General features: G+C 45.5%; 1 protein-coding gene across 1 annotated transcript; it reads left to right on the top strand.

Moving 5' to 3' along the window:
• Positions 1-9,691: 9,691 nt before the first annotated feature.
• Positions 9,692-22,110, top strand: LOC311215532 (somatomedin-B and thrombospondin type-1 domain-containing protein-like; the record flags this gene model as incomplete). The annotated part of the gene is made up of 5 exons (XM_084296748.1): positions 9,692-9,908; positions 13,346-13,540; positions 14,484-14,562; positions 16,930-17,106; positions 21,993-22,110. The coding sequence occupies 5 exons, from the start codon at positions 9,692-9,694 to the stop codon at positions 22,108-22,110; spliced, it is 786 nt and encodes a 261-aa protein (XP_084152874.1).
• Positions 22,111-22,238: the final 128 nt, after the last annotated feature.

Raw genomic sequence — 22,238 nt, 5'->3', positions numbered from 1 at the left:
AGAAGCATGTTCTTTGAGGAACTTCTTGAGTTCCTCACAGAATTCTAGAATTCAAATCTGGGTATAGCTGAAATAGTGTGAAATTAAAAAAAAAAAAAAAAAAAAAAAACGTGAGAGGAAAATAAGGCACAGTGCTCCCTGTTCCAGGTTAAACAACACAAAAGCTCTTTCACTTTCTATTTACTAAATTACAAAGTGCAGAAAGCCTTATGCCTTGGGGACTTGATTTTGCCTGAGGAAAGTGTAGACTTGCCTGATCAGTGCCTTCCTATGCCCATGATAGTTTCTGCTCGCATCTTAGAAAATAAAAATGACTGTGTAAATTGTATTAATTGAATAAAACTATTAAATAGATGAGTTAGTATTAGAGGGTTTGTTTATTTTAATACAGGTAGTACTGTATGATCTTTCACCGTTGCACTCAGAAATGCTGGTGAGAGACTTCTGTGAGTTTGGGTCAGTGCTTTGGTTTTTAGCTCTAATTCACATACGTCTTTCTGGCTTCATGATGTTCTGTGAAATGTTTAGCTATCATCTGCAGAGACAATTTGTGCAGAGAACCTCCTGTGGAAATATATTTCTTGAAGATAAGGCGCTGGTTTCATCACCTAAGTGACACCTTACTGCAAATGAGTATCTGCTGCTTTGTAGATTAGCTGTAACTTTATTAATTTACAAGGGCCAACTTGCTGTGGTTTTTGTTTGTTTTTCAAACAAGGGGAAATGGATACATTCCAAGAGGCAGTATGGCTCCAAGGCCAATGACGAGTCTAGAAATGTGGACTTGTCTGTTCTAGGTCTTGTTCTACAAATGTTTGGTCAAGTGAAAAAAGATGCAGTGAAGACAAGGAACTGCCAGCATGAATGAGGCCCGGTTGGTCAACAGGAGCCAGCACGATCAGGCTTTGTTTATAACATTGAAGCAGTAATTTCCACTTGGTAGGCAGATTGCACCAGATGTGTCTGACTCACCACATGCATGAGAGGCACTCAGATTATCTTTGGCAGGCAAGCAGGCATGGATCAGACCAGGACTCTTCCCTCCGTGGACTCCTCCAGGAACTCTGCATGGCAGAGATTAAGCTGGGTCCTGTTCTCTGACCTCTTTGGCTTCCTGACAGCATGATGTATAAAAAAAAGGCAGTGTGACTGTGACATGGGCAGCACCTGGACTGCAGAGATCCAGAGTGTGTTCAGATAAGTTTAATCCTGATGATATAATCAGAAATCGTTTTATTTATTTATTTTTGTTAAGGTAGTCAAAAATGTCAGCTAAAAGCTTGGCTAATGTTGGCAATGCTCAACCCACGTTTGAAATGGGCATTTTAAATTTCTGAACCTTACTTAGATATGAGACCATTTGTCTTTGAAACTTCACTTATCTCAGTCAAACACTAACATATCTGCTGCTTACTGGAGAGATTTATTTAAAACCAAGGTTTTTCTGGATGTGCAATCAAATGGCAACTTAAAAACAGGACTAGTGGTAGTTAAGTATATTTGCTGTCTTCTGTAGCTTTTACACCTCATTACAGAGCCTGGTTAATTGGAACAGCTATGTCTGTGTGCAGTGTAATATTTCAAATACACTTTTTAAGTACACTTCTTAATATAAAAGAAACCTCCAGGTTCTATTTAAGCAGCATCTGTACCACTTAAGGATTTGTTTTCTTTCTGTTTGCTTTGCTTTTGATTTGAGAGATTTAAAAGAGTGAAATGCAGGGCCTGTGTGACAACTGCATTGAAGAAACTGTACTGTAGACTATCCCTAAGTGGTCCTGTATCATATAGGCTCCCAAGGGACAGGTAATGTCATGGCACACTGGAGCCTGATCCTGCAACTTGTACGTGGCCCATTTGTACTTTTGTACTTGCTGCCTCACAAGCCGGCTCAACTGACCTGACATTTCCAGTTATAACTAAATGGTTTTTTTTTTTTTTTTTTTTTTTTTTTTTTTTTTTTTAGCTGTGGGTGGATTCATTTAACCTCAGATACAGAAGGGTACCACTGTAAATCCCATATCCATTTTTTATCGTCTCTTAAGAAAATCATTGAAATAAAACCACACATAAAAAAGCACTGATATTTGTCTTATATTTATCAGTTTCAGCAAAGGAAGACGTTAGCTTTTCTTTGGTCTTAATCTAACAGACAGCCACCTGTGAAAAGCAAAGGGACCTGTGTTCTGGCCTATGCCAAGTTGCAACTTGGCGACTATGTGTGCAGGGAAGGAGGAATGGGGGCCTGCAATCCTAGGCCCTTAAATTGAGAACATCAGTTAAAGTGGTTAACTTAGCATGAGATGGCGTCATCTGGTGTTGACTGGGAAGACTGATCTCTTGGGGTTTGAAAAGGACAGCTGTTCTTGGGGTATTACATGTATTTCTTGCTTCATTTCCAGAGCTCTAGTATCTCCTGTGTACTTGGAGGTTTCTCATAGTAAAGGAATGAAATGCTCTGTGCTGAAGAAGACTGGTGTGTGGAACATGTCCCTGGGGATCTCTTCCATCCTTAAACACCAGCAACAAAATCCCACGGGCTATTTCTGTAGCCCACTGAGCCATAGTGCAAGTCAGGGAAGGAGGGGAAGGCTGCTCCTGCCTGGAGGGATCTCCCAGCATGGTGGGGCTGCCAGAGAAGCAGTGTCGGAGGAGGATGCAGAGGTGCAGGGGTTCAAGGAGGAGGTGGCTGTGTGTGGAAGCAACTGGTGAAAGCAGGAGAGTGGAACCAGTTTGGGAGGAATCTGAGAAGTCAAGCATTGCTTTCGACTTAATGTGGGAGGGGGTCATGTAGCTCAGGGAGCTGATGGGGGATTTTAGGCATTGCATTCCTTCTAGAGAGCATGTCTTGCCGTAGAATCATAGGATTATTTTGGATTTAAAAGATTCCCAGTGATGCTTTGTGGAGTTAGGTCCACCCTGGGCATTCACAGGCTAGGGAAAAATTCCAGCTTTGACTTGAATGCAGACCCGTTTAGGGCTTTTCTTCTGCTTAGAAGTATAGTTTGCCTTGTTCACAAAGGTGTCTCTTATGGCTCAGACTCTCAAGTTGTTCTTTCACTTTCTCTTAGGAAAAGAAAGCCCATCCAAACTGAAAGTACTGGATTCAGAAAAGTTGGCTGGTTTCCTTGTTTTCTTCAGGGAAGCAGAAGAACTAGAGAGAAAACCACTAAAAGCTTTTTATTAAAGTATTTGTCTTTTCTGTTTTCTAAATAAGAGTCTTGGCCACTTTGAACCTCCTCCAGCTTTCATTAAAGATAATAGCTTTTTAATGACAATGAGTTTGTTTCCTTTATGCCCTGGTGAGTCATAGCCCTGCTCTGTATGTGATGGGGTTGTGGAATGGGTCTGGGCAGAGGACAGGGGATGGCTTCCACCCCTGGTCTCTGTGCCCACAGCCACACCTGAGTGAGGAGTGACACCTCTGCTTCTCTTCCATCCCGATTTCCCGTCATGGTCTTATAATGCAGCATTGTATATGAGAGAGGAGAAGGCAGAATGAGCAGCTCACACCTCCCATGGGCTGCAGTCTGAGCTGTGGGACTGTGCTGAGATGCTGCATTTATCAAGGGCAAATACTCTTGAGGTTTAAACCCAAGAAGGTGTTTGCTGCTGTGATAGAGGCCCAGCCATAACTGCTCTGCCGTGATGGGGATTCTCTTGGCAGTACCTTGGGAGTCTGGGTCCTGGGGACAAAATTTGTTAGCTGAGAAACAGAGACTGTGGACCTAGGTGGTCATATGGGGAACTTTGGGGAAGACTGCTGCCCTCTGCACACTCTGTCCAGATGTGGTTCTCCTCTCTGCAGATGACCGTGAGCTTTACACGGGTAGCAAAGGCATGTCTGGAGAGGTGTGCAGCAGTTGCCTGTCTCCTAAGCACACAGAAAAGCCTAGGTCTAACAAGAAAGGATTTTTTTCTGGTTGAGATGGTTCTGGGTCAGCAGCCCAGTTCAGGTGTGCTGATCAAAATGCCCTTCAGTCCTAAAGAGATCCCATCCCTTTGTCAGGATGTAGGACTGCTGCTGGCTGGGCTTTGTTTGCAGGTGGAGTTGAGGACTGTTTGGTCTGATGCTCTTCTCCACTACAGCAAGAGCTAGTATCTCAGGTCTCACGGGTCTATAGCCTGCTTTCTTCAGATGTCAGCCAACAAGATCTCTGAATTGTGCTTGATGGCAACTCTTAACCCGTGTCTCTATGTGCTAAAAAATAGCAGATGCATACAGAAAGGGAGAAGGAGAATGCCTCTCAAAGGTCTTTTCACTTCTATTCTGAGATCTCAAAGGATGCTGCAAAGGAGAGAATCACAGCACAGAATTTGAATCTCCTCCAAGTAAAGTGGCGTTAGGATCCCTGCAGGTGTATTCTTTGCTTACGGGTCTTGATAAAAGAAAATTCCACCTGAATCTTTTCTCAAATAAGCCTTTTTTAAGACGCAGTGCTTAGACCTCCTCCCTTTCCTGACCCCCCAACACTTTTTTAATTGCAGCTTTCTGTACAGGGTGCCTGGGATAAGTATGCAGGCAGGCATTTTAAGAAAGCAGGAGCAGGTGTGCAAGTAAATCGCCCAGCTCCTGTAGTTTTTACAATTGTTATTTTGAGTTTCTGAAAGAAAGAAGAAAAAAAAACACACCTTAATTCTTGCATTAGGATATTTTCACACATCAGATTCTTTTTCTTTTTCTTTTTCTCCCTCAGCCCTTATGATCTGTCTGTGTCAATTTGTTTTCATCTTGACTTTAACTGTGTAAATTCGTATTGTGAGTGGGTGCATGGGAAAGCAAGACCACATCTGCAGGAGTGATTTCTCTTGTCATTAAGGTCTAGCTAACCTAAAGAAAGACTCAAGAGAGCCAGAGTCTGTGAAGTAAGCAGGGATGAACTGGATGCTGTAAACACAACTAGTGGCAGGGAAACCACAGTGGCAGAGCTGCTGAGGCAGAGCCTGGGCTGGTGGCACCTCTCTTCCGACTCAAACCGCTGCCCAGGCAGCCCCTTCAGCTCCTTCTTCAGCCTGCAAGAGAGGTGATTAAGGGAGAACTCAGTGGCGATCTATAGAATCCTAAGTGGCCTTGAGAAAGTAAATGAGAATTGATTGTTCCCTGTCTCTTCCAATACAGGACCCAGGAATTCCAATTAAATCAACTGATGCCAGGTTCAGAATAACTTTGTGCCCCGTGCAGCATGGCATTCTTCTGTGAGAGGCTGCAGGGGCTAAAAGCTTACGTTGGCATGAAGTGGGAGGGGAGAGGATTTGTATAAAACACATTGGCTGAGGCATAGGCACCAGCTATTAGGTAATCCTGGAGGTGATTTACCAGAAGGTCTGAAAGCATTGTGGTGAAATACCACCAGACAACTTTTACTCCCTCCTGGGCATCGGGTATTGGCCACTATTGAACACAGATGTGGGGGAAGATAGGTCTTTGTTTTGACCTAATGCAGCTTTTCTAGTGGATAGATGCGTGCTCAGCTTTTTATCAGCAGCAGTCTGAGATCAGATCCCAGTCTCTGCTCTGGTTAGAGCAGCTCTGAGAAGGAGGACACTAACCAGCTTGTGCAAAGGATGTCTTTGACCTGTGTAAAGGAAGACCTGTGTGTACTGAGTTAATGTCAGGGCTGGGAAGGCAGCATGCCCAGGGCCTCGGGTGTGATGAAAGGGCTGAGATGCTGTGGTGGGAAGTCAGAGATTTCCCGCTGCCAGCACAAGGGGAAGGGAGTTAAACAACTGAATGAAACAAGAAATAAATTCTTCTCAGGCTCCACTGAATGGCTTCAGTGGAATATCCAGGTAGGGTAAATCATTAGAGATTGCCACGTTTTTCTTGCACGTGTTCCTGCTTTTCTTGTGTTGGAGGCTTTTTTTTTTTTTTTTTCTATATGCCACACAGAGGGAAGGATCTGGGATGGGAAAACACTCAGCAAACTACAGGATCAGCTAAGTGCCCTGAACACAAAAACACAGCAGTTGCTTTGGCCTTGGCATGTGGCCAGCTCGCCCCTATTCTGCCTGATCAGTGAGGCACAAGCATAATGGACAGTTTGAAAGGGAGAGTTAGTTAAGAATAGCACAGGGCAGGTCGGTCTCTTTGGTTTTGTGTTGGCCCTCCTCTCCTCTGCTGTACTGTGTCTGGGTCAGGCCTGCAGGGCTTAGGAGCAAGTGCTGCTGCCCTGCCAGAGCCGCAACCTGAAAGGGAGGAAATTTAGGGCTTGCACCTACTACTGAAAATGTAAAACTCTGTTTCAAAGGATGCTACAGCATCATTTCATGAAGGAGGGTATCCTCAGAAACAGGGTGATCAGACAGGAAGAAAGGGTTGAAAATTTTTAATGTAGCTACTAGTTGAGAGCTCAGCTTCCGAAGAGCGAAGGGGTGACAGGAGTTGGCACACAGATTTGGTTTGTTTAAATACCATCTGTGCTTAGAGTCGAGTCTGATTATCACCTATCCCAAAAGGCCTCAACCTCTCACTGGTCTTCTTGATCTTGGAGTTTTGCTGCATCTACTGGATTTGTTTGTAGTAGGAAGCTTAATTATTTGTCCCAGCTTTTCTTTGAAAACATTAAAGTTTCTGAGGGTTTCTCTGCTGGTATTTAAAAGCTGAGAACAAAGCTGATATGTGCACCTGGAATTACTCAAGTTGGTACCTGCTCATTGCAGCAACAGCGTATGTGGAAATACTGACCTTTGCTTTTGGACAAGCATTGTCGTGTCTGTTGATTTGTGTCATACTCCGGAAGGCTCAAGTGAATTGGTGGTACTTGCTGAAACAGAACAAAACAAGCAGAGCATCCCATGAGATAGCTTCTAAGAAGGGTTTGAATGAGTTGGCAGCCAGCTCTCCTGTGGCGTTCACATATCTGTAGAAATCAGCTCCAAGAATCACTTGGTTGGCTACTTTCCTTTTATGCTTTTACAGACTTGGCTGTCACAATGGAGGCTAAAATCAGATGCTCTAAACCAGAACCCTTTTATTTTTTTTTTTGGCCTGTGTACTGATAGCTCTGCTGATGCCCTTATTGCTGCAATGCACAAGAATCCAGGTCCTGCACAAGGGATGTAATGTGCAAGAGGCTGTACAAACACAGAACAAAGAAAATACCTCTCTCCTTATGCATTTACAGTGTACATGTAAATCATCAGGTGACAGACAGATGGATACAGAGATGGATACATATAGGGAGTAGGGTAAATCCTGTTTTAGAATGTGGTAAATACTATCCAGACTACATAATGATTTATTTTATTTTATTTTATTTTATTTTATTTTATTTTATTTTATTTTATTTTGTCAGGAGGAGGGGGCTTATGGCAAAATAAAGTTTAAGAAGGGGCTGGCACTGGACAGAATTCCCCATACCACAGCTGGTTGGCACAGCCTTTGTCAGAGATGGTAATGGACAGTGATGAACTATCCCAGACACTACCCAGAGTAGAAGTGAGAATAAGCTTCCTTCCCTTGGTCGCTTGGGAGGGACATTGCATCTGTTGACATCCTCTGTCCATCAGCGTTAACGAAGGGAGCAGGAGGGCCTCTGGGAACTGGGTCAGCAGCAGCTCCATCGCAGTGCAACTTAATTAAGCAAGAGAAAACGAGCAGGAGGGAAGGAGCCCCTCATGGCCAGCAGGGAAAGCAGCTGTGTTTGAACAAGCAGGTAAAGCAGCTTTTCCACCTGCTCTGGTGAGCTGCTGCTTGATGTTCCCTGTAGGTTGGAAGACACAATTTCCACTGCCAAGGACAGCCCTGCAAGCTGTTCTGCTGCTGAACGTTCCTTATAACATGGGCTAGCCGCAGTTCCTTTCTATAAAGCAGACTCGCTTGGCTCCAGTATTCCTCATAGGGCAAACAGTCCCACTTTTAGAATCGGCAATTCTTTTGCAACAGACCTCTTGCTGGGCTGCCATGGTCCAGGGCTTGGGCCATGCTTTCCCTGGCTTCTTTAACATTATTATCTTTGGAGCATGTCAGGGGAAAAAAGACCCAAACCTTAAAAAAAATCCCCTACGATTATGTCAAACCACGAGGAAGAACTTTTGCTTTCAGACCAGGAATGTGAGATAAGCAACGAGGTTTTCTCCCAAAAGCTTTAGGGTGGGGGATGTATTGAATGGAAACCCCGTGAGATATCTGGACCCAGATCTGATTTTCCTAATAGCACAAGAACAGTTAAAATTGCAGTCTTAATATGAGAACATTGCTTTCTAAAACTAATTTTTATTCAGTCAGTTTTGTGTGTCTCAGAATAATATGGTTGTATTCCTCCTACCCCAGCTTGGAGCATGGCAGCATCAGTGCTGGAAACAGAAACACCTGGGAAGTGTTCTCTATTACCTTCGGTTAATTGTGCAAAAGCTGTACAGTCCTCTGTTTGTGTTGACTAATGAGTTGAGTAATGCAGTCTCCTTTTGAATGTTCTTCCTGTTCTAGATCAAGAATGAGACATACATTGATTAAATGACTTTTGGTCACATAGTGAGTGACTCATTGGCAGAGGCAGGAATTAACATCTGGTATCTTTAAATTTCTCCGTAGACCCTATGGCCTCTAATTTTTAGTGCTCTTCTCTTTCCTCTCATGGCTTTTTTTGTCTCTTACCCACTGTAGGATTTGTTACGTCTATGATTTCCAAGGAGGTGATATCTGACCACTGCCAAGAAAATGAGACATCATTTCCTTGATACAGGTATCTAGGAACATACAAAGAAGCTGAAGTTCCTTTTATTCCTTATCTTTTTGGAAGATTTTACCATGTTATGCCTGGTTTGGTATGATGCCAGGTCTCCTCTGTTCCCATACCTCCAGCACTGCGCATGATGAAGGTGTTAGCCTGTCCAGCAGTATTCGTGTTTTTATTTATTTATTTTTTTTCTAGAAGCATCTTTTCTGCAATCTCCCTGAAGTGGGAACACTCTGCCCATACCCACCGTTAGTACAGTAGCATAATGAATCGCAAAAATTCAGTGGGTGGGTTTTATAAACCCCAGTACACTATTCAGCAAGGTGTAACATCTGTTGTGATCAATTTTAAAGCAAGTCTGTTTGATAAGAAGTTACAGTAAAGCCTTTAGCGTCCCACTGAATAGCTAAATAATTCACAGGAGTGGCTCTAATCACTAAGCTTCTTGCATTTGAAAGTAAGCAGAAAATTCAGAGGAGCTCTGTAGAGAGGCACTGTAGCCAGCTGGGTCGCTTTCTTACAAGCTGCTGTACTGTAGTGGGAGAGGAGTAGTTTCATGTTTTTAATGCCTCCTGAGATATGCTGGAGTCAAATCTGGGGGGAAGAAAATAAATAATAATAATAAAAAAGGTCTCTTTTGGTTGGTTTTGCTGACACTCCTCACGACAATTCGGCTGGCAGAAGCGATCCCCTTCAAAACCCCGCAGCACCTTCGTGGAGCTGCCCCGAAGGCGGGGGAGCCTCCGGGCCCCGGCAGGAACACCGAGAGCCGCCCGAGGGCTCTGGAAGCCGGCTCTGAACCCACGGCCCCAGGCCAGGAGCCGCGCCCCGGCCCCGGGGCACCCCGCGGGAGGCCGGGCGGGCCCTGCCCGGTGCCTTCCCCTCACAGCGGCGGGGCCGGGGCGCGGGGGAGGCGGGCAGGCTCCTTCCCCCTGCAGCAGCCGGGGAGTAACGAAAGCAACCGGGGCCGGGCAGAGCCGTCCCTCGGTCCCTTCAGGCCGTGCCGGGCCGCCATGCCGGGCCGTGCTGCCGCGCTGGTGCTGGCGCTGCTGGCCCTGCCCCGCCGCGCCGCCGCCGGCTGTGCCGCCCTGGGGCTGTGCTGCCCCGGCCGAGACCCGTCCTGCCTGGGCACCGGCTGGCGGCCCGACGGCTCCTACGGGCCCTGCTACTGCGACCAGGCGTGCGAGCACACCCTCGACTGCTGCCACGACTATGCCCGGGCCTGCCCAGGTGAGTGTGGCTCCCGGTGCCCCGCTGCCCGTCCTCTTTCAAGGTGTCTCGCACCGGGCACGGCTCAGGTACGGGTGTGGGGATGGTGACAGGGGATGTGGGGTGGCCGAACCGGGGAGCTTTGCTCCACACCAAGGCTTGGAGGTGCCCAGGTGCCATGGGCTGGGGGTGTCAGAATGGGTGTGGGAATGGTGGAAGGGACGGGCGTGCCTGCCTTGGCGAGCTGGAGTGGGAGCAGAGCCCCAAAATAACCCCGAAGAGAGAAGTTCGCTCTGCTGTTCCGAGTGGTGAAGGGGAGCTTAAGTGACTTGACGGGTTTACACATGTGAAATGGGACGTTTCCCAACTCAGAAGTCCCCTGTCCCAGTGCCTTTGGGGGCTGATGATGATGGATGGGATCAAACCCACTGCTCCTGCTGATCCGTGCAGCCCTGCAGAGCCCATGCTGCTGAGCCTTTGTAAATGTCTGCTGGTAAGGTACAGGTGTGTATTAGGGAGATCAGTTATTTTAGTGAGCGGTGCAATCCCATATCCCTTCCCCACAAATAGCATCCTTGAGGAGACTTATCCCCCCACATAATGGCTTTTTTTATTTTCCAGCCTGCATAGCTGTGCCTTTTTGCACGGTTTTGCTTCAGGCTGATGTTCCTGTGATTCAGTTGCCTTTTTCCTTTCAAAAGAGAGCTGGAAGGCAGGTAGGAAATATCCCGAAGGTGGAAGGAAATAAGATCATCCTGATGCACTTTAGACGAACTGTGAACAGACCACCACCAACCCGCGGGCACAGCTGGCAGCGTTGAGCATGACAGCGATGGGACCCTCCTGCAGCATGCCAGCCTGGCCCCAGGCTGTCACAGCAGTGCCCCGGCCCTGCTGGCTGTTCTCCCCAGCTCCCGCTGCTTTCGGCAGTCCGCCGGGATAGCTGGCATCAGTAGGAACCCCTCACGCCCCCCGTTCGTGTTACAGCAGGGTGCTAAGAGAAATGTGTTTGCAGGTGCTTACACCTCATGAGGAAATGGCAAAGGGCAATCACGGCTCCAGTCCCGTGGTGTCCCTGGTGTCGCACGGTGCTCGGCGGTGCCGTCCTGTGGCATGCTGGCGGTACGACAGCATCCTGCCGGCTCGGATGGGTCCTGGAGGACTGGCTCTGTGCATGGCATGATACCGCTGCCCTGCTGCCTGTGGTCCCTCTGTGCTGCATGGAAGGGACCCAACTCTGCTTTGACTTCTGTCTTTGTAGCCTGGCCTTTCTTCTGTAGTTTTCTTTTTGTCCAATCGCTACAGAGCTACTTTATCAAACTAAATTTAAAGCAAAATATGAAGGCAAAGACATTAATATCTGAGGCCAAATGAAACTGAAGAGAGCAGAAGATTCAAAATAAATGTGATGCACAAAAGGATTTTAATGTGCAGCATACAAGCTGATGCACAGGCTTTTCTTGTGGTACATTGCTGCAAATATGAAATGTCTCAGATAATTGATAAATCTTTGAATAGGTTTAAAAACTGTTTGTGGTGCATTTGGACAAAAAAGAAGAGCATTTGAAAAATCTTCCTAAAGTTTCTGAAGACATGAGGGAAGAAGGGATGTAATCAAAACAGTGACATCCCAGCTTCTCTGCGCCTGTGTGTTCCTGTTACTGTTTCAGCCAGGCAAGGAATATTGAATTGTGAGGCACAGTTAATTACAAAAGGCATGTGAGGCTCTGTTCCCACTGATACCTGTCAGGAGTTCCTGAGCAGAAGGGCTAGCCAGGCACAATTACAGTGGAGGCCAGCCAGTGTCCTGCCGGGAGAAAGAGAGATGCCAGAGCAGCCAAGGCTGGAATACTGGTGGCCTTCTGCCTTCTGCTAAGTCAGGTCAGATGGTGTGGTTCACAGACAAAGAGTGGACACAGAAGCAGTGAAATGTTTCGGCAGTTGTGTGCCAGGTAGTCTTCCTATGCTGTGATAATAAATGTACGGCTTAGCATCACAGAATTCTTTCTCAGGAGTGCTACAGGGACAGTGAAGCTAGACAGTGCTCCTTGATGTCCCCCTGCTCTCCCTTTGCCAGCGGAAGGCTCGCTGCATTCACTTGGTCCTCATAAGAGTTTTGTGCTCATTCCAAATTTTGTTTGCTAGTTGAAAGCACCACCCAAGAAGATGAAAGGCTCAGGGAGGACAGGAATTGCACTTCTGCTTCCTAAATATTTGCAAAAGCAGTAGTTACTGGAGTCAGTGGAAAATGTGAATACACGCATGCTAAACCCAGCTATGGTACCCTGTGTGGCTGTATTAGACCTACCACATCAGCAACAATGACCTGGGAGTAACAATACAAATTTCCTTTTCTTTTTTCTTTTTCCTGCCAAGGTGTTTGCTTAAAATCTAAAATGCTTCTGTGGATAATACCAAGAAAAGGTACAGTTCTTTGTCCAGTCATTTAGGCTATGATGGAATAGGCAGAATGTGATCAGAAGTGAGCTGAGTGAATAGTCCTGATGGTGGCATATCTGAGCAAGGCATGAGTTCCTTAAGTTGTATTTCTTATGTAGATCCAAAGGATGTAGAATTTTTTGACTGGGCTTACCTGCAAGTGTTTTTTTCCTGGATGTGTTGTTTTTGATGTATAGGTTGTGTTGGTTAAGTACAATTGATGTAGTATATCATGAGCTATTGTACCAGGTTGCCGTTGAGAGAGGCCAGCAGGTGAATGCTGTTGTGCTCTCAAGCGCTTCCTCTGTTATTTTGGATAGTTCTCTCCAGACGTGCAGTCCTATGAAGCTCAACTATGGGCATGCTCATGGGGAAGAGATCACAAAAGGGGATATGCGACATAGGGAATGATATTGGTGTGTTTTAGAGTGAATGAATGGGATATTAAATGCTAAGGGGAGACGTTTCTGCAGCTGCTTGTAAGCCGAAGCTTTGGACTTTGGCACCAAAAATACTGTGTGAGAACAGGTAGGGATGCTCAAGGACATGAAGATTTTTGATGCATTACTTACTAAAGATTCCCAAAACTTAAAGTCATGGATAAATGTCTTGAAATTGGTACCAACATGTACAAGTTGGAAGCTATTGTATTTCACTTCTAGAACTCTGCCATCAACTCCAGCCAGCCATGCAGAGGTTCATACTCCATGGCTGGTTGTCATTTTCTGTGTGACAGTTCATTCAGTGCAGGTACCAGTTTGCATTGGAAGCTTGCAGCAGCGTAGCTAGAGGGAGGTGAGTGGCCCCATGTAGTTTGGACTGGGTTGGTTGGCTGGAACTTCTGGCCAGATGACTCCTGGGAACCGAGCTACTGGGAAGTGCCTGGCACAACTTTGGGACAATTGTGAAAAAAGGAAGGTTGTACAGAGCTGTGTCAATAAGTGTCTTTTCTGGAGAAGGAGCATTGCTTGCCTCATTTCTGTAACATTTTACACTCCTGTTTCTTACTCTTCTTCCAGTTATGCCCTGTGTTGTATCTCAGTGGAGTGTCTGGAGTGGCTGTGCAGAGCCTTGCAAGACAACATACCGTGTTCGGAGGAGGCATGTCATCCAGGAGCCCAGGAATGGAGGAGAGGTGTGCCCTCCTCTGGAGGAGAGGGCTGGCTGCGTGGAGTACTGGACTCAGCAAGGAACGGAGTGCAAACAGTACCTGAGTAAGTCCGCTGAAAGTGTAAGTGTCTTGGTAATAGGGGTAGGACTCTTGTGTACGCCAGCAGACTTGGTCTTTATTGTATTTGAAAAGATCTGTTTTGAGACACCAGCAGATTTGCTCTGGGCCTGTCTGGTGTAACTGAGAACTGAGCTCTTCACGCAGGGGTTTAGAGATATCCTTCCTGGGACAATATTTAAAAATAGCACCTGCCGTTTGCTGTGGTCTGGTGTGTTTCAAAAGTGAAATATTACAGACCTATTGTGTTCTCACTTATACAGCTGTAAATCTCTGGCACTTTCGATAGAGTTGGTAGATTAATGCTAGTTTAAAACTTCTGGAAGTGAGTGTTGAGCACTTTTTTTTTTTCTTGTAATGAATGAGTCATCTGTAAAAAGTCATGAAGGAGCAATACCCATCAAAGGCAAGGTATGACTTCTCTGCACTGGAACAGAGTGCATGCAGAGTAAACCTCCTGCTGCTTTGTGGAGAAATACCTGATTTGAGTTTGTCCTGGTTAACTTTTTATGACATACATTTGCTGATTTTTAGAAGAACTGCTCATTATTTTTGTTACTCTTATTTTTGGGTCAAAATCTGTCCAGTCTGGATTCTAGTTACAACTGGCTTTTCCAATCCTCTTGAGAGTTGGCATTAAGTGAATATTGCCTCCCGCTCTGTCTTTTGGGAGTGCCTTACTCCACTTCAGAGGTGCAAAGGTTTGCTTTACTCAGGCAAAAATATAGTAGCTATACAGATTCTCTTCTCAATGAAATGATTGGTGGTCACTGATAATATGAAAATACAAAGTTATATTTGTTTTTCTCTCCTGCCAAAAATAAAACCATATGAGATTAAAGGTCCATCTTCACTGTTTTGCAGACATTGACAGCCTCAGTGTGCTGTTATCACTTACTCTGTGTATTTTTTCTCTTTGATATATGCAGTCCCCGCGTTAATAACAACAGGAGGGTTTGGAAAAGCGAGGAAAAAAAGAGCTGCAGATGATGGCAATGAAAGAGTGGGGTAAGTTGGAGATTCAGCACAGTGACACAGTCATATTCTACGTTGAACATCTCTCTGGTAGCAGTTCAGGGCCCAGCATCGTACTGATAAGAACCATCAGGACAAGAGCACTTCATTAGAGCAGGGTGCTGCTCTCCCCTGAGCAACAGCAATATCTGCAATGGACCTTAAAGTTGTTGGACTGCCTTGATGTAAGGCCAGGACAAGGCTGAAATTCAGATCTTAAACAGTAGTGATGCCATGAGCTGAGATCGGGTGATCAGTAGACCAAAGACCAGTCACTTCAGCTCTTCTTAGTGTCCAGTTGGAGCGCTCAGTGCTTGTCTTCATGGCAGGATGTCTGGCAAGGAGCTCTTGAAAGTTTTGTGGCTGTCATGAGTTAGACTGCTTCCTGAAAAGATTCCTAACCACAGACCACATTTAATATTTATACATGCATCTTTACTATAAACATGTGTGGTATACTGCACAGTTAAGAAGCGGTGGACTTAGCTAGGACGAATAGTCAAATAAGATGGACTGGTGGCCCCTCTATAAGAATTAATGCTGTCAGACTGTGGGTGCTGGCGTGTGATGTGTCTGCTCAGCAATCCTGACAGATGAAACTTCTGTGCTACTTCTTTAACCAGTGTTAAGTCCAGCATGTCTCTCTTCCTTAAGAGACTCACTGACTGGAAAACTTGTAACACCAGCCTTACAGGAGCCTTGGTCCATACTAGTTTCTATGAGAGAGAACAGTGTGTTCCTGATCCAGGGTTTATTTTCTATCTATGTGTATCATTGAGATCCAGTCTTTAACTGTATAATGGAGACAGGCGTCATGGAATAGAAATATGTTATGGCTATTGTTGGCTTCTGAGGGTTAATGCTGAGCCCCCAGAAGTGTTGCTGAGAGCTGCTGACCTGAGGGATAATGCCTTGGTATCAGAAGTGGAAACAGGTGCTGTTTGCACTGTTCTGTGTAAATGGAATAAATTCTAAGGGAACAAAATCTGCTATTTTGAGAAACTCTTCCTCCTCCTATTTCAGCTCCTTTTGGATGTAATGCTGCCCATTTTCTTCTGTAGTACAGTTGCACAGCACAGGTACAGACAGGATTGTGCAGAAAACTGTCTGTTGCCTTTTACCCACTGAGACACAGCTGCCTCTGTGTGTGCTGAACTGCCTCCAGACTGATGCCCCAAACACAGAGGGCTGGCATTGACCTTCCCAGTCCTCTTCTTTCCCAGTTGGGGTCGTTAGTTGCAGCAACAGTGCTGATACGAAAGGTTATCTTTCATCCTATCAGCCCTCTCAAACAGCTTTGCAGTGTGGTTGTTCTCCACAGAACTGTATTGTAGTCTCTGATGGTTTACTTGTTTCTTGTGGAGAGCTGCAATTCCCGTGAATGGCTCGTAGAGTTTCCCAGAACTGTGCTTACAGCATGAAGTAGCCAAATACTTGTTAATTTATTTCCCCACATGCTGTTGCACATGTAAGCATTTCCATAGTGTGTGGGTGTGTCCACTCCCCTCACTTAAGTATCAGAAGGAAAGAGCATCTGTTGACCCTGAGCCTCCCTTGCATAGTTTGTTGAGTCTTCTTCCTGTAGAATTTGGAAATGTCAGCACAGGTCTACTGCATGCATTTGTTCCTGCTCCCTTTCAGATAAGGCATGGAAGCATGCAGCTTGCACAGTTCACTTGAAGGTGTTTGGAAATCCCCATGATAACTGATATACAACCAGTCTAGACCGGAACCCAATTCTTTGCTGTGTTTGTAGACAGTTACTGAACTTCCTTGGTTTTCCCCTTCAAACAAGGCCAGTTCTTTTCAGCTTTTCTGCCAGGTTTGGTTAGTAGCAGAAGCACAGAGCAGTCTGAGCAGAGCAGAAGTGCCATGTCAGTTTGGTAGTCTTTGTAACGAGACACGACAACCTCACTGTCTCTTAGGAGGGAGATCATTGCAAGGAAAACCTTTACGGACCAAATCTTAGCTCCCATCACAAATCACTCTACAAAATTCATTGTAAGTCATTGAGATGATGGAGAAGCATGGCTGAGCAAATGAATACCAGGCATGGAATCAGAAGATCTGGCCCTATTGGTTTTTGGCTTTAGTCAAATGCTTGACCTATTTGCATCTCCTTTGTAAAAGAGGTGTTGGTAATACCTGCTATTATTTGATATGTGAGTTGAAAGCATCACAGAGTAGCTTTACTCCCCATTTAAGCTTGTCAGAATACAGGTACTTCACGTGTTCTGTTTTTTCATAGCCTTGGGTGATGGATTTTGTTTGTTTCTAATTAGTGATCTGTAGTCACTGAATTTCATCTTGCTCTTATAGTCCCGCAGAAGGCGCTAACCTAGTTGGTTATTTTGCTTGCAGATACTGTGTCGAATTCCAGATTGTGGCCATCACGCCAGCCTGCTTGCACAGTCACCACTCGTACACTCACTGGATGCAGTATCTCAGGGAGGGCCACACTGTCTGCGTGGAGTGTCAGCACCCAGCTTTAGACTCCAAGAGTCTACATTGCTACGGGGATGGCAGCGGAAGCATAAAGTAAGAGTTTTGGATTCTTTTTTCATGTTGGATTTTTTGTTTTAGTTCCTTGATCTGCTTGTCCCAGTTTCATAATGCGCTACACTCAGCTCGCTGAAGCGCTGTACATATATTAAGTGGTGATCCTTGTTGCATACCATGAGTTACACTGGAAATGCTCTAATTACTTTCTTGCAGAGATGAAATATCCTGGTGAAGGTAGTGGCAGAGATAGGTCTAGAGCGTGGGAGTCCCTGCACTTAGTCTGCTAAATCTCACTGACTTTTAAGTGGAACAGTTGTGTGGGTTTTTTTTGCTGGTGTTTTAAAGACACTTCAACCATACCTCCAAAGTTAACGATTCTGTCAGATGTCAAATAAAACAAATTGTTAAGCACTGGGGATTTTTTTTTTCCCTACAAGTGACCATTTATGTATATTCCTGGCAAGTGGTAGCTGGCTTAGGGACTTCGGGTAAGTGCTGGCACCTGAGGTTGGATGGAAATACTGTTAACTCCTTGCACTTTCAGCATCCTTTCCCTGGAAAGTTGAAAATGCTTTGGGGCGATTGATGGAGACCACCCTAGTTGTACAGGTTGGGTAGACTCTAGTGAAGATGGAGGATGAAGGGAATGGCTTGAAGCTGTGAAATACTTCTGTGGCAGAGCCAGCAACAGAGGAGTCCTGGCTCCCAAACCTCTGCTGTAGTCATTGGAGGCACAGCTTGTGCATTGCTTTTATCCTGATACTCTCGGAATTTAACCCTGTGGTTGCTTTATTAAAGGCATCCTATGAAACTGCAAAACAGCCTTGGCTGGGAAAGTCATTGTCTGTCAGTGGTGGGGAGGAATATTTTAAAAACATGTATAAAGGTTGAAATAACCATGATTGTTTGGCTTAGGAACTCTAAACTAGGTTTATTAGGCTTTAAGCACACAAAGTATTGCACTAGCAAGACGGCCAATACTGGTCCTTTTATCAGGGTTTGTCTCAGGCTTTTAGTAAGAGGAAATCATGTAAGGTTCTTTTCCTTCCTTGCCTCAGCCTGTTATGTACAAAGGTTTCAAAAGGCTTTTATATAAAGAGGAAAAAATCTTACTGGTGTGGCAAGGAAAAACTCTTTCTTGTGTTCAATATGTAAATAATTTTAAAAGCTTACAATAATGTTATTTTACAAAAACATTGGAGCCAGACAGGAACATCAGATTAAGCAAAATAAAAAGTATATTCAGAAATTGGTTTCCTCACAGGACTGCATAAAAAGGAAGAGGGCATTTTCATTTGCCTAGCTATTGGGTGAACAACACTGTATGTGGAATAGAAGCGCAAATTAAATATGATTGTGTCCCTCAGGAATGATGATCTGATTCATCTCCAGCCTTCAGCCTGCCAACATGGGTAGTCATAAAGGAATTGGAGCGGATGGTGACTGGTTCACTGACTTCAGTGAACTAGGACTCGGCCCGTGTCTCAGCAGCGAGTTTGAATCCACTGGAACTGAGCAGAACCTAGGAATTGTTCCCAGAGACTTGCTGTAGGTCTGGAAGATAAATTGGTGGGTCCGTTTCATATCAGGCATGTGAGAACCAGCAGGGAAAACAACTTTTAACACAGTAAGCTTTCACCCCTCCAGTGTTACTGCCTATAATATCAAATGAAGTCATGCCTGTGGCATTTTTCTGGGCAGGTATGAGCTCTCTGCATGTGCCAAGCTGAAGTACCATGTGTGTTCACTTGAGTTCATTACCAGGGTAGCAATGTAGGCTTGCAGCGCTGGGCCTGGGCTGGCCTGAGCAAAGCTCTTATCTGCAGGACGATGGAGACACACTTTATGTCTCCTTGAACTGGCAGTGCTGGGCAGCTTTGGCAGAGATGAGCAGGCAAATGGCTGGTGGAACATGAATGATGTCTGTCCTGCAGCTTCCTCCTGTGTGTGTGTGAGAAAGTTTCCCTTACGTTTCACATGGATTTGTAGATGACCCCCACACGTCCACTAGAGAACCTTCATGGCGTGGTCTGGTGCTCAACACTGTGACCTGACAGTGGTGGATCAAGTTGATTCTTGTCTAGGGCTGGATACATTGCTTGATTTGTGTGATATCAACATCCTGAATATTTAATACAGCTATTCTTTATATTAACAGAGCTAACTATAATTAGAGTTTCCAGAAATAATACACCTTTTTTCAACCAGGTTACGTGGAGGAAAGGACTCTTGGTGGGGATAACCGTTGAGTAGGGTGAGGGAAATGTCTGTGAAAAGGCTTCTGCCTTCTGTCAGTCAGTGGATGTATCTGAGCGTGCAGTGTTGGAATGGAGCAGTGCTGTGAGAGGAACGTGTGGCGAGCTGTTCAGGCTGGGATTTGCTGGCCAGATGTGGAGAGCATAAATGTGATGCTTAGAAAGAACAGTGGAAGAAGATGGGAAGGCAACTGCTGCCCTGAGATAAAGGATGGTGGGAGGCCAAAGCTAATGCCAGAGCCTAGGATGCAGCCTGGGTGAGTACACCCAGATCCGCTCATGAGTCTGGCTGCATACTCAGCTCACTCTCATTTTGAATTTTCACCTGTGTAACCCTGCCAGACACCCTGCTGGGGAGCTGTGGGTGGTTTGCTGGTGACCTTAGAGCAGTGGTTACACCAGCTGCCCTGTGCCATCGTGCTGCCCTGGGTCTGCCTGGCTGAGGCTGTGCGGGGAAGCATGCACAGCTGCTGCTCCGTCACACCCACGCCGTGCCTGTGCTTTGCTTTTCTCGCACTGTCAGTTCGGCAGCTTGTGCCAGCATTAAGCTCCCTGAGATATTGTTCCAAGAGTGACTCTCAGGAAGGAAAACATCTGACAGAGTTTAAAATAAACTCAGCAATGCTGGTATATTTTGATGAGTATTTCCTAATTATCGTCTAATGTCTAAGTGGAGTCTGGCTTATAAATGCGTCAAGTTGGAGATGCTTGTTATCTGTGCCTTCCACCTGTCTCCCACTCTGTAGAAGATGCTAGTTCATTTTAACCCCTGTTGTGAAATGTGTGCAAGCTCAGGAGGTTTCCCAAAATATTTGATTTATTTCCAGGTCTCTGTGGCCATCAGGGATAATTCAATTGCTTGGATTGGCTTCCTCCTTCTAGAAGGTTAAGAGATAAACAATGCAGAGCATTGAGCCAGGAAATTGATCTGTTAATTTTGGATCATCTTCTGAAAGATCTACAAATAAAGCACAATGCAGCAAACTTGACATCTGTGAAACTGTTACTCAGCCTGTGTCTAGAAGGATCGGCTGCTCTTCATCATCTGGAGCAAGCTGTAGCGGTTGTAGCACATAAATGTCCAGACTGCAGTAGTTTATGCCTATGCTCATGGCGGGGCGGGAAAGAAAGAGAATGGATGGACTTGATTTATAGCAAAGTCAGTATTTGCCTTCCCCACCAGCAAGGCTGGAGTTGGCAAGTTTAGCTTATGTGTTTAAGGAGTAAAGCCTTTTAAAGGTAAAGCTGCAGCCCAAGTTTTGAAGGGGATGGGATTGTGCAGCCTGCTTTATCTGGGATCTTAATCCTCCCTGTGTAGATTCTGGTATTTTGAGATGACCTGAAGCCAGAAGAAAAATACAGTGAGTCTTCTTCCAACCATGTGTGATGCATAAAACCCTGCTCTGGAGCATGACATCTCATTAAACTAAGGGCAGAGTTATCTTCATGGAGCTAGAGCACTAATTCCAGTTTCCACGGAACTATAAAACAAGCAGAAGTTAGGGATCTGTTGGACTGTTCTGCTGACAGCCCTCTGCACAGGGCAAGAGGGTATCTGGAGATCGTGATATCTGTGCTTCTCCAAAGGACAGGTCTGAGACGCACTGATGTGAGGAACTCCCTTAAGCTAGTAAATGATGATTTCTGGAAAGGAACACACTGCATGTCTTGTTTCTTGTACTCCAGCTGCTTGTGGAGATGGGTTTTGTAAGTCTCCTGTTCAAGCCCAGGTATATATGCTCATGAGGGAGTATCTGTATCAAAGCCTGTGCTGCTACTGCCTGCAGTGATCCTTTGCTATAGCAGATTTTTAGTTTCTGTGGCTCTTTGGCCAGCATTTCTTCTGCAGCCACTGATTGTGAAAAACAGCCTATAGATCTGCTTGGTTGTTTTAATAGGATATCTGTCTGTTCAGTTCTGGTCAATGAATTGATGGACTGCCTGAGGGAACAGCGTTGTGGGGTTTTTTGTTTGTTTGTTTTTCATCTTCTTAAGAGACCTGTCAGTAGCCTTGTTCCAACAAAGGAAGGTCTGGTACCTCTAGCCAGCTGCAATCAAGAAGCCGTGTTAGCATGCAGCTCTTAGCAAGGTAGAATAACTTTAGCAGACGGTCCACTGACGTGGTTGTACAGAGAGAGATGCTCACGTCCCTGCACCTGCTCACATGGAAGTGTGCTGTGGGTTATGTGTGCTGGGTACTCAGCATCTCAGTGGCCTTGGATGGCAACAGAGCTCCGTCTGCTGAGGGGGAGCACAGAAAGGGAAACACACAGAGATTTTGCCCACCATGCAGCCTGTCAAGTGTTTCAGTACAGGAGCTACGAGGATGTGGGAGCATTTCGTGAGTTGTTGCATGCAACGATGAACACCTTAGAAGGAAGGTTTCTGTGAATCATTTTGGACTTAGCATCTGCAGTATGTGCTGCTCTGGCTTCTTTCAGTCCAGTGTTCCTGTGAGGACTGCTTCACGCTATTGTAATCCTATGGGGATCACTGCCTGCTGCCACTTCACAGCAGCAGAAAGGGAGAATTGGGTCTATGGCGTGAAAACTGATGTTAGGAAACTGAACGGGACTGACTCAGTGATTTAAGCCCTGCTTGTACAAGTGACTTCCTGCAGCAGCAGTGCAGCGCGGTGACTTTCTCCCTCTTATGCTTGTGTTTCAGGAATCAGCTGTTGCACTGGCAAGCAGTAGGGAACCCTCAATGCAGGGGAACCTGGAAGAGAATTCGCCAGCTGGACACTTGCTCCTGTCCTTCTGTTCACAGCTTCTTGTTCATCTAACCCCTGACAGTCTCAGCAAGCAAGTGGTGTGACAGTTGTCTGGCACAAGCACGGAGCAGCAAGAATAATCACAGCCAAAACAATGACTTCTCCATGTCAGAGGCTATGCTGCTTACGTTCAAGAGGTT

Source organism: Netta rufina, assembly GCF_964035555.1.
Source record: "Netta rufina genome assembly, chromosome: 16".
Classification (NCBI taxonomy): domain Eukaryota; kingdom Metazoa; phylum Chordata; class Aves; order Anseriformes; family Anatidae; genus Netta; species Netta rufina.
This window is presented reverse-complemented; position numbering and strand designations above follow the sequence as displayed.